Below are 16,017 nucleotides of genomic sequence, written 5' to 3'. Positions count from 1 at the left end.
TTATAGTCTTTTACTTAGTATTTTGCTTCCCATGTAGGCTACAGGAAACATGCAAGGATATGCTTTGGCAATGCTGTTCATTCAATCCTTTATTTCAAAACCAAGTACTCTGTATATCCCGATCTTAAATCTAGTACTTATGTAGCAGCATCAGTCCAAACATTTCATGTACTATAACAGTTAGATCTTCCACACCTTCCTTAGCTGTAGGCTCTCAAATCCAACTCTAGAAATAACAAATCTGAATATTCTTCCCATGTGAAACAGTTTGTGTGCTTGTGGATCCTAATGCACTATCATGACTTACCCTAAAACAAGGTTTGCAACCCTTGTCCTGCAAAATGTTAGTACCTCATTCAAAGAAAAAAAAAAAAAATCCAAAAAGGCATGCCATGTCTTACTAAACTAAAATATGCTGGAGCCTCAGCACCCCATAGCAGAACACCTGGAAATGTTTGCGCCATTCATATGCAAAACACTAGTATCCAGCAGAGATGTGAAACAACTCTAGGTGTTCCTACAGCTCAAGGAGAGCAGAATCTACTAGATTCATAGAATGTCCGGAGTTGGAAGGAACCCACAAGGGTCAGTGAGTCCAACTCCTGTCCCTGCATATGACAGCCCCACAGTTCACACCATGTGTCTGAGGGTGTTGTCCAGGCTCTTCTTGAACACTGTCAGACTTGGGGCCGTCACATCTCCCTGGGGAGCCTGTTCCAGTGCTCCACCACCCTCTGGGGGAAGAATCTTTTCCTAATGTCCAACCTGAACCTGCCCTGGCACATCTTCCTGACATTCCCTCGGGTTCTGTCATTGGTCACTGGAGAGAAGAGTTCCTACTGAAATCTGCACTTAGCGTCTTGGCCAGACAGCAGCCGTTCCTACATCGTGAGGAGAAAATGAGGCTCAAAGGGCACCCTCGGCAGGTTCTCACACAGCCTGCTCCGTGACGGGCGTTCCCGCGGCTCCCGCAGCCCGCACTGACCGGCCCCTCACGGCCGCGAGCACCAACGGCGGCCGGCGCCTCCGGCACACGGCGCATGCGCTACCCGGCCGCTCGGGCGGGCAAATTCAAACCTGCCTCTCGACCCTTCGCTTGGTCGATGTAGCAGTTGCGCTGACGTCATTGCACCGCGTCCTTCTTCCCTGCGGTTTCCGGCGCTCGCCCGCGCGGTAAGTGCAGCTGAGAGGGGGAAAGTTTTCATTTGTGTGGTTCACAGTACCGGTTCTCTCCCATTTCCCTCAGGAGCGGGCGGGCTGGGGCTTTCCGCACCCTCTCCTGGCCGTCCCTGAGGAGGCGGCCAGAGGCTCTCACCGCGACGCCGGCGATGGCTTCGGGGCAGGCGGAGGCGGCAGCACCGCGGGTGGCTGAGCTGGAAGAAGAGCTGCGAAGTCTGGCGGAGGAGCTGAGCCGCTGCCAGGTACCTGAGAGCGGCGGTGAGGGGCTGTCCGGAGCGGCGCGGCTGAGGTGCCTGCCGACCGAGAGGCTTTTGCCCGCAGCTCGGGAATGTCGAGGGTTCGCGTCCCGGTTCCCGCGGACACGGAGGGCAGGGCGGGGAACAGGGTCACGGGTCCCCGGCCTGTGTGGGGCAGGAGGTCCGAGTGGCCACCGCGGGGGGTCCCCGGGCGGGGGCTTCTTCTCAGCATCCACCGCGGCACCACGCCAGGGGGCTGCGGCGCCCACCTGTTGGGCGGCGGCCCCTGGGTCCGGTCCCCCCGCAGCCGCTGTGGAGGCGGGAACCCGAGCGCTTGGGCCTTGCAGCTCCGCCGGGCGAATTGAACGGGCCACGGGCTCTTACTCTGGCTTAAAAGCAAGCACTTGGCCAGAAAGCGTTTTTTCTTTTTTTTTTTTTTTTTTCCTTCTCCACAAGAAGTCACCGTTAATTTGCTTGATGTGTAATGGCAAGAGTGCTGAGGTGCTGCTTAGTGCAATTTCTGCAAAAACGAGCAAATAGAGTGGTTCTATAGAAATGTATGTATTGAAGGAACCTTTAGAGGTCATTTAACCTCTCCCCCTACCTTGCAGCAGGATTAAGTATATCCAAACCATTCCTGAGAGGGAGGGATTTATGAATAATTATGTTTGTGCTTTTAAAAGTTCCCCCAGACTACCTTCCTGTGACCTCTCTTCACAGGAACTGTTCCCTCTTTCTTTTCAACCTTTATGTTTAGGTATATTTAATGAAAATAACAAAATGTTGGTAATATGAGGTCCCGTCACAGCAGTCTGTGCTAATTCTCTGTGAAACAAGTGGATTACACCTAGAAGGTATGGCAGAAAGGAAGGTGACAGGTAATGATCTGGCTGCTTTCTCACTTACTTCCTGATAGCCAAAACAATATTTTCTTGTGGGGCATGGTCTTGTTAAGTCCATGAAGGCCTGGGCTGACCTAGTTGTATCTGTGAGCAGAAAATAGCATCCATGTTAGCGTTAGTAGTGGTGGTTTGTTGCTTCAAGCAGCATTGGAACACCTCGCAAACTGGTACTGGGTTTCTGCTGTAGGTAGAATCCAGACTTCCTATAAAATCTTGTTGCACAGGAGAACTGCAGGAAGAATGAGCTGTCAATAAAAATCTGTTTAGAAATACTGAACACTGAATGATTTGGGGATATCTTAAGTGTCTTGTGGGAGAAGTTTAGAAAACACTTTATAATGATAATTCAGTTAGTTTCCTCTTCTTTGTATGCAGATGTGCAGTATCAGACAAAATTTGGTGGAGGCAGGAAGGCTCTGTGCTCTGCTCATTTGCTAGTTGAACATAAATTATATATTACTAAAAGCTAGTGGTGTAAAATATTTTTTAAGAGGATTATGAATAATAGAAACTTTAAAGTAAACAGTAAAATTTGAATTTCTAATCACTTTAATAATGTAACTTGAAGTACAAAAATTGTAGTCAAGTATGTGATTTCCCCTTTAGATTCATGCAATTACCTGTGCATTTCTCCTTGTTCCTTGAAATGATTCCAATCATTTTGAAGTCAGCAACCAGAAAATATTTTGAAATGTATTTCTTTTAAATCTCATACGTATTATCTTGCTGTTCTTGTACCTTTGACTTGTATCAGATCAGATAGCTTTTTGGGAGGGAACCAAGCAAAAAGGAGCATTAAAGTAGCTCCTGTATTTGAAAACAGAACCCAGTCAGTGTTCTGCATTAATCTCTCAGACTTCAGGTAGCATCCAACACATACTATCCTTCTAATAACAGGGGATGCTTGTCTTTGGGATTTATTTTGGGTTATTAATAAAGCAAAGAAAAGTGAAGCAGTGATGTATAAGCAGAGATTCTTCTCTGAAAGCACTGCAGTATAGATGTCTACGTGCTTTATCATTTTACTAATCCATCAATAGATGCAGAGAGCCTTGTTTAAGGATCTGTATGTTATATAAAGAAGGGGAGAAAATATTTTAATACGTAAAAGAAGTGATAACTTAGTCAATTTTACAGCTTTTCCAACGTAGGATTTATCTGAAATAATTAACCTTCTTTGAAGTTTTCTGAAGTTATTCTGAATTTGGATGGGAAATAGATATCACTAAGATTCTTCAGCTGGTTTAAAAGTTAACTGATACAATTATTCAGGGATGGTTAATCCTTTTTATGTTCATATTTCATTTGAAAGCATAAATGTATGTAAACAATGTTAATGTTGTGCTTTTCTAATGTCTTCACAACTGAAATACGAAGTTTTTATGGACCAATTAGTTCCTTTACAGGAATTACATTTCAGCTGCTGGGATTTTCTTAGTGTCACTTAGATGTAAGATCTTCTTTGGTTCTTGCCTTAAGTCATCACCTGACATTTGTAGGTCTTGTTAATCAGAACTGTTTGAGTTGGAAGGGACCCCACTTGAGAGCATCTGTTCCACCTCACCCTGGAGCAGGTTGCCCAGGATGGTGTCCAGTCGGGTTTTGAGGATTTCCATGGCTGGAGCCTCAGTGACCCCTCAGGGCAACCTGTGCAGCGTGCGAAGACCTTCACAGTATAAGTTTTTCAGTTTCTGTTAAGATTTTCCTTGTCTTATGTTCAGTTCTGTTGGGTAGGGTTATCACTTTTGGAGACTTCCTTAGTAGGGATTTTGGAGAGAAGAGACATTAGTGAGAGGTGTTAGCTTTTAATCCAGCAACTGGTTAAAATTGCATGAGTTTGTTGTTTTGCTTTGTTTCTTCTTTTCTTTTTTTTTTTTCTTCTGAGTATTACATACATGGACACATAAGCTGCACTTCCAAAACAGACTTCGCAACCGAAATACAGTTTAACAGTGTACCATAACTAAAGAATTAGCCTTAAGTATTTCTTTATGTATTGACTTTTGGGTATTCTTTTTCAGAAGAAAAAAAACCCACTTATCAAATGAGGCTGAAAGTTTTAATTTGTTCTACGGAACATTGAACAAGGTTATACAAATAGAGGTGTATATATCCAACAGTTATCTAGTACCTGAAAAAAATGTACCAAGTTTCTTTTCTACATTTCCACACCTTCTTGGGCTGTTGTATTCACTGTCACATAAACTCACTTTGAAAACAAAGTCTCTCCCCTGAGAACCAGAGTTCATTGATGATTTGGAATCCATTGGCTAAATATACGGAAGCCACCTCTGGCTAATGAAGCTCCTGAGTCTTAGCGGAAATATTGCGCGTGCTGGCTTTGCTCTTCCCACAGGTATTCTCGGCATCTCCTTTTGGCTACTGTCTCTTTTCTACAATGAGATCCTGGAGTAGCTGACCCTTTTTCTCATCTAGGATAGTAGCCTTTATGTTCAAACCTAGGCTCTTTTTGTTCTTCACATTTGTTTTGTCTTTTGAGGTAACTCTTCCATTCAAGACCCAAATATGGCATTTTGAAGACTTTTTTTTTTCTCCATTACTTTTTTGTACTTCAGCAGCTGAGGGTTGCAGTATTTGATATTTTCTTCAATACTGCTAAAAAATATTGTGGGAGCTTGAATCATAATAAGGCTAGAATCAAGATTCTTGATTCTAAAAAATAAATCTAAAGCATGTTTGCCTCTGTATTATGCTGTTTTGGTGTCTGTAGTAGAGCATTGTGTAATTATCTTGATAATCACTTAATAAACAACTTCTAATTTCAGTGCTCCTCTTCTCCTAATTTTACTTGAGAATTACTTGAATAACTGAGTAATTTTCCTGAAAACAACTGCAAAGGTAACATGGAATTTTTAATTTTTCAATTTATTGATTGCTTTGAGACCTTGTTTCCCTTTCTGTGACTGACTCAACATTTTTGGGGGGCAGTGGAAAGGCAAGGGTCCAACAGTAGGTTATGACACAGCTGCTCTCAGTTACTTTCTTTAACTGCTGCATTCTATTTTAGGGTTTTATGCTGCTGCCTACCACCTCAATACTCTTGTGTGGAAAATTTTCAACACCTACATTCTTCACGCTCTTTGGAGTTTTGGGCTCTTTTTGGTGGTTAAAAGATCTGGCATGTATTTTACCCCCATCTTGTTTTCTCCTGTGAATCTATGTTTTCTGGGGCCATCTGGAGGTGTTTTTGTAAGCATAGTTGCTCTTGATAAAGGAAATCAGAGTAGTTTGTTTCGCTTTTTTTTTTTTTTTTTGTAAGGGAAATTATTCACTCTGTCTCTGGAAACTCATTCTGTTGAGTGGAGTTTCTGGACCAAGAGTTTTTATTTAGCGTTCATGTGCTTTCTGTTTAATCTTCTGTATTTCTTTAAACCAACTGCTGACTTTATATTTTAATAATTGATTTATAGTATATTCTGTGGTTAGTTTCTTGCGGTCTTTTTTTTTTTCCCAAAGATGTTTCATTTGCTGCAAAACAACCTGCATTTCTAAAGCAAAATATCTGTTTTTCGTGTTCTAGCTCTCAGTCTCTTAACTGCTAAAGTACAGACACTTCCATGCTTCCTATTCTGTAACTAAAAAGATAGGAAGTGTTTTTTAAAGTGTCCTGTGGTGGGAAACTTCATCAAATCCTTGCTTTGAACAAACAATGATATGAGACAGGGTTTTGCACATCCAGTTGAGTGTCTTATGTTGCTGGAAGTAGGAAGAGGTAGAAGCAGCAAGCACATGTCCTCTGTTTTTACTTATGCTACTGGTGATAGTTACAAAAGGAGTTTAGTTTGGTCAGCTTCATTTCATATTTACCAGCCTAGGATCTCTTTCTTTATTTGCTGAAAGTGTTTTGGGTTCAAACAAGTGTCTTAACAATTTAGCCATTATTAGTTCAAAAAAAAAGACAGTCTTGATTGTATTCTTTGCAGCTTTGATTTCAAAGGTGGCGTGGCATCTCTCACTACTAAAATAAGGTGGATTTTCCTAATTGAGACTTCCTTTCTAACTTTCTGGTTCTGTAAAAACTAAGAGTACCTGGCTTTTTTCTGTGGTTGTATATACTGTTTTTAGGGAGCTCTTGTTAGCGTTGTTTTCTCTAGCTTGTGCTTTTCTTGTCAATGATGGCAACAATGCCTGCTCCTTTGCTGTGTTAGGAATTTATAGGTGTATATAGCTGTGACTAAGTAACAGGTCTCTCAAGAGTTCACCATTCATGGTACTCTGTGCAATTTATATCTCTGACTCAGAAGGTGCAATCCGTCGGCTGCCAGTGGTCTGCAGACCATAGTGTTCAGTCAAAGAAACAGTACTGCTGCTTATGTTATTCAATTTACATATGTAGTTTATAGATTGAAAACCAGAAAATTTTCCATTAGTCAGAAAGTTAGGAGCTCATCAGTAATGTCTACAAGTACTCTGCTGCAGTAGATTTGCTGGTAGAATTCTCACAGTTTCTGTCAAAAGGTGATAAATAATTGGGGAAGAAAGATGCTCCTGTAGTTGCTGTCACTGTTACTTCTCTTCGTTGCTAGGGTTTGGGGAAAAGTCTGTAAGAATGGGCTGTGTGTACCCGTAAACATTTTTGTGTAGAAAAGGAGCAAGGAAGTTGGGCTATTACTTTGTGGGAAGTGGAAAGACAAGGGCTTCAGGGGCTGCTGGCTTTGTTTCGTGTTTTATGTTTCCTACTTACTGTGAAAAGCTGTGTGTAGATCTTTTCTGGTCTTCATGTTTTATTTTATGCTGTGTTAGCAGAAAAAGAACAGGACTTTGTGGACAGCTGGACAGTCTAGTTTTGGTCACTTTGTGGGTCAAGAAGGGATGTAAAATATTCTACTTGCTATCACTAGGACTGATAAAAGATAGGATTGCTATAACAATTTCTTCTTATGAAAAGTATTTCATTAGCTAGGAAAAGAGATGCATTCTTTCATTCTGGACCTATTTAATATCCAGGACACCCACTGAAAATCTAATGTAGGCATGATAACATTGATTTATAAATAGTTTTAAAATGCTCCTACTGTATTTAGAAGTAAATTTGAAAAACACATTAAATAACAAAACATCACATTTTTTCATGATACATGAATAGCTATTTGAGATGCGTGTTGATTGTACATATTAGAAATGTTTTTAAATCAATAGCTGAGAATTGAAACAAATACTAAATTTAAAAGGTGATAGTTCTTCCTTAGTGATGTGCTTTTATGTTGACTTGGTTCTTCTTAATTTGTGACCAAAATTTAAATGGTTGTAAACTACTAGTATGACAATTTGAGTGCATTAGTATTTCTTCTGGATGAATTGTTGATATCCATGCTGTTCTTTTGAAGTGGGGCAAAGTGTTTAATGCTCCCATTCATTATATACTAATTTATTTTATTAGTGATTAAGCCAAGACCACATATTTATTGGCGCCAAGGGATGCCAGCTGTTTAGTGCTTTGGGTGTGTTTTTTTGTTTTTTGTTTATTTTTTTTTTAATTTTATACTGTTGAATTTTGCCATAAGGAGCCTAAGTCACATGAGTCAGACAACACAGGTGTTGTTAGTAAAGGCCTTACTCTCTATATATTATAGACAGAAGTAGTGTTGTTGAATAGCTGTTTGTTTATTTTTGTCTTTTTTATGTTTGATAAATGTCAGCTAACTAGAAGAATTTTTGCATAACTGGGCTTTCCTTCTGAAACATAGGAGTTTGGAATATTTGAGCAAAACTGAAGATGAACTGAGAGTGAGATTTAAATTAAAAAAAAAAGTTTTTTTGCACTTGCTGAAGTAGTTACCTACTTACAATATGTTTGTGTGTGAATATTTCACATTGCCTCCACCATGTGAGTGTGAGTCTGAAATTGGGTGTACAGATCAGAGCCATAGAACGGTTTGCATTGGAAGAGACTTTTAAACATCATCTAGTCCACACCCCCTGCCATATGCAGGGTCATCTTTGTGCCTTCTGTTCTCCAGGCTGAACAACCCCAACTCTCTCAGCCTTTCTTTGGAGGAGAGGTGATCCAGGTCTGATGTTTTGTGGCCATTCTCTGGACCTGCACGGACAGAGCTGTGTCTGTGTGGTGTTGGGGTCCCCAGAGCTGGATGCAGTACTCCAGGTGGGTTCTCAGGAGAGCAGAACAATGAGAGAGAATCGTCTCCCTCAGTCTGTGGGCCATGCTTCTTTTAATGCAACCCAGGATACAATTGGCTTTCTCGGCTGCAAGTGTGTTTTGCTGGCTCATATCCAGCTTTTCATCTGCCTGTATACCCAAGTCCTTCTCCTTGGGGTTCCTATCAATCAGTCCCACAGTCTGTACTAATATTTGGGATTCCCCTGACCCAGGTGCTGGACCTTGCACTTCTCTTCGTTGAACTTCATGGGGTTCACATGGGCCCACTCCTCAAGCGTGTCAATGTCCATCTGACTGGCATGCCTTCCTTCTGGTGTAAAGACTGCAGCACTCAGTGTCATCTGCAAATGTGCTGAGGGGGCATTCACTCAGTCGCACTCTATGTAATTAATGAAGGTATTAATCTGTATTGGTCCCAGTATGGACCTTGTTACTGGTTTCCATTTAGGTGCTGAGCTTCTAATTGTGTCTCTCTGGATGGGGCCGTCCAGCCAATTCCTTATGCATCTAACAGTCCACCCATTAAAGCCATATCTCTCCAATGAAGTGCTAAGGATGTTGGGGACTGTATTAAAGGCTTTACAAAGTCTGGGTAGATGACATGTGTGGCTCTTCAGTTGTCCACTGATGCAGTCACTCCATTGTAGAAGACCATTAGCTTAGTCAGGCACCATTTACTCTTGATGGAAGCCATGTTGTCTGTCTCTAATCACTTTGTCATCCATATGCCTTGACATAGCTTCCAGGAGGGTCTGTTCCATGGGCATTGCAGAGAAGCTGACTAGTCAGTAGTTCTCTGGGTCCTCTTTCTTACCCTTTTTAAAAAAGGTGTGGTAGTTCCTTTCCTCTAGTCACTGGGGACTTCGCCGACTGCCATAAGAAAGGCATGAGTGAAAAGTATCCTTTTATGAGAACGATGGAACATTGTTGTTTCTCAATAAAGACAGTTGTGTTTTACATGCTTGTAATTTTTCCAGCTGCACTGAGGAAGCCTCTGGAACATACTGAGATTTCTACATTTACCACATAGTTTTTCTACATTTCTACATTTACCACAGATTCAGCCCAGAGGAGAATGACTGAAGCAGGTCTGTTTTTTCTGTCAGGTATATTTTGGTTCTGGAGGATGTATGCTGTTCTTAGGGAATGACTTCAGATAATCTTGTTCTTTGTAGTTATTAAGTGTGCACTGTTTCAACTATTTCAGGTACTGTTTAGTTCATGTTGCAGAGGTTATGCAAATATTCTCCTATATGTCTGCAGTTTCACAGGATTTGAGAAGTACTACAAAGTCATTTCAGGCAGACTTGACATCATGGAGCCAAATTCTACTTGAATAGTCATGATAATTCAGAGTGAATATACCCAAATGTATGTCTATGGTTATATTATCTGTAAAATAAAACTACTTGTGGATTCTTGTATTTTCAAATGCATTGAAAATCACAAATGCATTATCACAGCATTAGTCAAGACCATTATATTTAAATAAAAACTAACTCTGAGGCCTATGCTGGAACTTTTAGATTATCCTGTCCTCTTCAATAAGTGATTGAAGTTTTGAAATAACTCTTAGAATTGTAGTGCTTCCAGAAAGCACTTATGTGACTTAGAAAATTCATGTCCTGTTCTATTCTGTGCATCTTCCATCCAAATTACTTCAATGACTACAGTTAGTTTTAATTGAAGTAGTGTAGATATTTGTAGCTCAAAATGAAATGTCACAGATGAGTTATCCTATCCTTGATCTATAAAGGAATTAGAGCAAACCCTTACCTCTGGAATCACAGAATCACGGAATGTTAGGGATTGGAAGGGACCTCAAAAGATCATCTAGTCCAAACCCCTGCCGGAGCAGGAACCCCTAGATGAGGCTACACAGGAATGTGTCCAGGTGGGTTTTGAATGTCTCCAGAGTAGGAGAGTCCACAACACCCCTGGGCAGCCTGTTCCAGTGCTCTGTCACCCTCACTGTGAAGAAATTTCTCCTCAAATTTAAGTGGAACCTCTTGTGTTCCAGTTTGAGCCCATTACCCCTTGTCCTACCATTGGTTGTCATCGAGAAGAGCCTGGCTCCATCCTTGTGGCACTCACCTTTTATATATTTGTAAACATTAATTAGGTCACCCCTCAGTCTTTTCCAAGCTAGAGAGACCCAGCTCCCTCAGCCTTGCCTCATACGGGAGATGTTCCACTCCCTTAATCATCTTTGTTGCCCTGTGCTAGACTCTCTCCAGTAGTTCCCTGTCCTTCTTGAACTGAACCGTTTGCGTTCTACTATCCTTTCCTCTTTGAAATCATCAGCCAAGAGTTAAGTTTTCAATGCTGAGTACTTGGCATGGGACAATTGTCAGTGTAATGGCTGTACCGCTAACTGAAGGCATGCTGAGTGTACTGACTCTGCCCTCACCAAAGAGCAAAGGAGGTAATTTACTTTCAGCTATTCAGTGAGGGTGGGATTGTGTGTCATAAGTCCATGTCTATCTGGTAACTTCTCTCTGCCATTTAACAGGTTTTTATTTCTCTCCTGTCCTCCTGTGATAGTACTGATCTTACTTTTGTGAGGTTAATTCATTGACTGTGTCCTGATGGGCAAGGAAATACCTTGTGTTTCTTGTCCATCAATGCCATAATGAGTCAGTTATTAAGAACATGTAATAAAATTATTCAGTTAAGTGGATTGCTGTCTTTTTGTCACATTGAGGGACTAATCTGAGAGTTAAATTACGAAATCATGTGTAATGACAGCATCTTTTAGTGTAAGTCGTGTGATATTTTTACTCCATCACCATTGTAATATAATATTGTATTATTATTTTTATGGTGCCTTTATGCTTTCAACAGAGTTCTGAGTAAGGATGTGATCTCTTGGAGGCGTATGCGTTTATGTTTATGTATATACTTCTGTTCTACAAATGTGTGTATGTAAATCAGTGTGCTGTCTTTGCATTTTTGATTCAAAGGTATTTTTGTGTTCAAAACTACAGCAGAGACAAGATATCAGGAAATTGTTTAAATAGAAAATTGTGGTTGGAAGATGCATCAAGCTATTTTTCAGGTATCATGTTGGTTTTTCAGGCAACATGTTGGTTGCATTCCCCTTATACTGCAACATTAAGGAATTGGGAAAGAAGGAGGGGAGATGCACTTGTTTGCTGATGGTGTCTATTTTGAAGCTGTCAATCTCGTCAGTGTGCGTACAGTCTTATTACAAATCTCTAACAGGCAATTAGATGTAACAGTGCATACTGTATGTGAGTGACTTTTGTGAACTGGAAAATAATCTAATGTTATCTTTAGACCCTTGTGCATTAAAAAGCACCAAGTTTTCTTGTGAGGGGATGATTGGTCTTATCTTCTGATGACTTTTTAGGTTGTTGAAAAGTATAATGCCTCAAAGATAGGCTCTGTAGAGTGTAAGTATTCTGTACTGTAACCACTCAGCAGGACTGGGTGGGTTGTAGAGGGAATACCTCTTATTTAGGAATGTAATCTGTGACTGGAAGTCACGAATAAACACTGGCACAGCAGGATCAAGAGAGTCTGCACTGGCAGCATACAACAATGTAAGTTTAAGTGTCTTGTGAGACGTCGAGAAGTAAGCCTGTCACTCACATATTAAGTGTATACATCAGCTCAATTAAAGGCTTGAGCTCTTTAGTCAGAAGTGTCCTAGATGTTAGGGGAGTCCAAAAAGATCCATATTAACAATTTTCTTGCAGACATTTTAATGCTTATACCAGCCATATTATTTTATGTCATGTGTTTTTTTTTTTTTTCTCAATTTCATATAGTATTTTGCATTTCCATGTGAATTCTTCTGGCCTGACAGTCATGTGTATTTCATTTTGTGTTGGAATATTCTCTTCATAATAAAAAAAAAGTCTGTATCTGATTATTATATTGTTCTTATTAAAAATTAACAGTAAACCAATAGCTCCCTCTGTCCTCCCAGCTGTTTCTTCTCTTTTGGGGGTATCTACTGATTAAACACCTAAAATGAGAGTTTGTGTTCTGTGCTTTTCTAGCAGTTTTTTGTGTTTGTTTTTTGTTTGTTTTTTGTTCCCCCCCTGCCCTGTTCTGGTGATATTCTCTTCCAGATTTCAGAAGATGGCATCTTCCTAATTAGTAAATAATAATTTATATTGCTGTAAAAATGTATGGTATGTTATGAACACTGCTAACAGTTGACATGCTTTGAAATAAATACAATGAAACTTTGAGGAGTAATGATTTGAAGCTGTAGGTAACTAACATGCTTGACGTATGAATCTATGCTAAAAGAGGAAGGTTCTCTGTTTATCCTTGTTCTCAACACAGTGCATGATAGACAGGTAAACAAAAATTAAACCTACCTATAAATTTAATACCCAAACTGTCATGAATGTATAGTACCAGTGAGCAGAAAAAGAGATACTGTTATGTCTTTTGGCACTCCTCTCACTGCTAATTTAAAAGCTTTTCCTGTAGCAGTTTGTATCATTACTTAAAAGAATGCCAGCTAGTTCTCTGCAATGTGAAAGTACTCAAAACTTTCTGCGGTTCAGTCACTTTTAAGTTTCCCTTAGGCAAATAACTGTATGCAATATTGATTCAGTTCTATGTACTTTTGATATCAAATGTCCAGAACAGTATTTATGCTTGGATTTATCTTTGAAAAGGAAAGTAAGTTGTTTTAATTTAAATAAGAATATTTGTATTTTCCTGCTAATAAGCCAGAGGCATTCTGTGTTTTTGACTTACACTAACTTTTAATAAGTTCGTAACTTCACTCACAAGCAAATACTTCTGCTGTAGCTAGTCATGCCATATATCCTGTGTCAGTGGCTCATCTCATGTTTATCCCTGTTTCTGAGCTTGCTGCTGTTAAAAATCAGTAAGAAAAATCCAGTTTGCTTTGCAAAGAACACATTCAAGGCCTAAGTTACTCTTAATTTCTGTATGTCTTTCAGTATGATCATGAACTACAATTATTTTTACTCTAGGCTGAGGGAAAAATCCCGCTTTTCAGGGGATGCGCAGAATGCTCTTTTTTTCTTGCATAATTCTCTCGTTCTGGTGTGCAAACTTTATCGCAGGATGAGTGTCTTTGTTTGACATTAGATGAGTTGTGAATAATCATGATTTTAGTGAGTAATTTTCACTAACTTTCAAATGACATCTGTATACTGCCTTGTGTATGTCAGTTCTCAGCTGTTCAAGGTACACTCTTGCTGACCTCTTGAGCTGTTGACATACACTTGAGTAGGCTGAATGTTTGTTGGGTATGCTGAAGATTGATACATCCCAGGCCTTGACAGCTGTAGTGTTTTTCTGTGCCAACTTCAGGCAGTCTAAGCAGCCCTTTTTTGGAAGAAATTGGCTCCCAAGACCATTCAGAGAACAGCCTTACCAAGTCCATTAATTGTGCCAAGAGCTTCAAAAGGCTGTTTAAACTTCTTAAAACTGAATAATTTCTGGCTAATATTCTGTTATGCTTAATTACTTATAGATTTAAATAAAACAGTTTTAGCTATCAAAATGCTTGGCATATTAAAGAGAAGTCACATTTTATGGTAACTTATCATTCATTGACTGATGTTTGATTAATGTTGTCATAATGAGAAATTTTGTACCTTGCTGTGTAAGCTTTTATTTAATAAAGTCCACAGATTTTTAACTGCAGATGATGTTCTGTGTTTTTTGTTTTTTTGTTTTTTTTTCTCTTTAAACTGATAACTCATATTTGAAGATGCTGTTAAATAATTTGTGTCCTTTTTCTTTTGGCAGAAAGGCCACTTAGGCAGGACTGAGTTCTGTGTGCATTTACAGAAATACAAGTATGCAGTGAAAGGCATTTGTCCATTTCAGTTAGAATACCTGTTGATATAATTACTACATTGCTGTGTGGGCTCATTTGTAGGTTCCACTAATAACTTTAAATACCGGTTCCTACCATCATTAAAGAAAAACAAAAGAAGAAACCAGCATTTATTGAAATTGCATTGTTTTGCAGTTCTGTAAATTCCAGTGATTTTTCACTTATTTCCAGATGACTTGGGAAGGTGCGTGTTTGTGTTTCATGCCTTTTTTTTTTTTTTTTTTTTTTTTTGTAATGGACACCACTTAACTTGTTCTGTTAAGCTGTTTCTTTGAAATTTATTTAGTGCACACCATTCACATTCAATATTCCTTACTGAAAGGTTTTATTTTTAGGTTAGGATGGCTTTTTCATTCCTACTTCATCTACCATTCTTCCAGCACAGACAGAAAATGTTGCAGAACTTAGTTAGGAATGGCAATTTCACTGACACGAGTACAACTTGGAGTTGATTTTACTCTTCCCTGGACAACTTTGAAAAGCAATCTGTGCAATACTTATAGGTGCTTTGTGGTTAATCTGAACTGCTTATTCAATTAAAAGAGATTATTTGTACCTGAGTGGCTGTGTTCTCATTAGAACGACAAGGTTCATTGCAACCTCATATATATATCAAAAGGTCAATTGGCTCAGCAAATTTTAGGTAGAAACTAGGTTGCCAGAGGCTCAATATATGGTGGCTATTTGTCAAAAATCATGGGGAGGGATGGGAACACTTAGTTGTCCTTGGATTTGTACACATATGTATATTTTGTCTATGTTTGTTCATTAGGAACAATTCTTTATACGTGATTGTAGTTTCCCCCCATTGTTGTTTCTTGTAGTGGAGCAATGCTGTGCTTGGAAGTTTGTGTCTGAACGTTGTGCATTATTCTGTTTTCTTGTGGTGCCTTGTGCTGTTCACCAGCTGGGACCTGGAGTGCACAGGAACCTGCAGGGCACGACAACAGGCAGCACCGCTGCTTGTAGCGAGAGACGTGATACTCCATAGTGCTTCTTGGAGTCATGTGGAAACCCAAGTGTCTCAGCTCTTCAAATAAATGAAAAGGTAGAAAACCTAAGAGCTACTTCTGTGGTCTTGTATACAGAACAATAAAGGGAAAAGCTAAGGAAGCCTGGTGTAAGCAAATCCAGATCTTTGAACAGGTAAACAAAACTGAACAAAGCTTGTGAGCATGTAAATCAGCATCAGAAATTTTGGTTGTTCGACTCAAGATTTTTTGACTGTTTGGAGATATATTGCTGGCACTTTGTTATATTTGGGTTTTCTCTGTGCTGTGGTGGCTTCATGGCCTTTAGACTAACTTGCTAGTGGTTCTAAGTAGTTTAGTGTAAAAATACACAGTGTATTCTGTATTAGAGAGATAAAAAATATTCAAGTACTATTATGACTTCAGTTCTGCTCTCCATATGGCTGATTAACTGAGATCTTTGAATTAAAATGATATTAAAATTAGAGTTAGACATAGTTTATTAGATATAGTGGTTTATTCCTCCACTATTGTTCAAAGATTTACTTGTACTCAGAGTGGTTTAATTTAGAGTGTAAGAACTGCTGACTTACTGTCCTTCTAAATGATTGAAAAGAAATCATATTTCCCTTGCAATTATTTAGTGAGTTTTTGTTTGGCTTTGTGTTTTTTCTTTGCTGGGCTCCCAATATAAACACAAGATATTTTTAAATGCTAAAAATACTCAGAA

At 39.5% G+C, this 16,017-nt stretch overlaps 1 protein-coding gene across 6 annotated transcripts in view; it reads left to right on the top strand.

The window, feature by feature from the left end:
* The first annotated feature begins 1,096 nt into the window (after nt 1–1,096).
* Nucleotides 1,097–16,017, top strand: part of CNTLN (centlein) — a 192,648-nt gene continuing 177,727 nt past the window's right edge. For 4 of the 6 annotated variants that reach the window (XM_082075486.1, XM_082075485.1, XM_082075484.1 and 1 more), the window contains exon 1: nt 1,134–1,421. In XM_082075486.1, the coding sequence (XP_081931612.1) occupies nt 1,329–1,421 (93 nt within the window). In that variant the 5' untranslated portion in view covers nt 1,134–1,328. Of the gene's footprint in view, nt 1,422–16,017 lie in introns of all 6 variants that reach the window. The other 2 variants (XM_082075481.1, XM_082075482.1) reach the window with 2 other exon arrangements.

This window comes from Streptopelia decaocto (genome assembly GCF_964273445.1).
Source record: "Streptopelia decaocto genome assembly, chromosome: Z".
Taxonomy (NCBI): Eukaryota; Metazoa; Chordata; class Aves; order Columbiformes; family Columbidae; genus Streptopelia; species Streptopelia decaocto.
The sequence above is the reverse complement of the archived record's forward strand: the minus strand, read 5'-3'. Positions and strand labels throughout refer to the sequence as shown.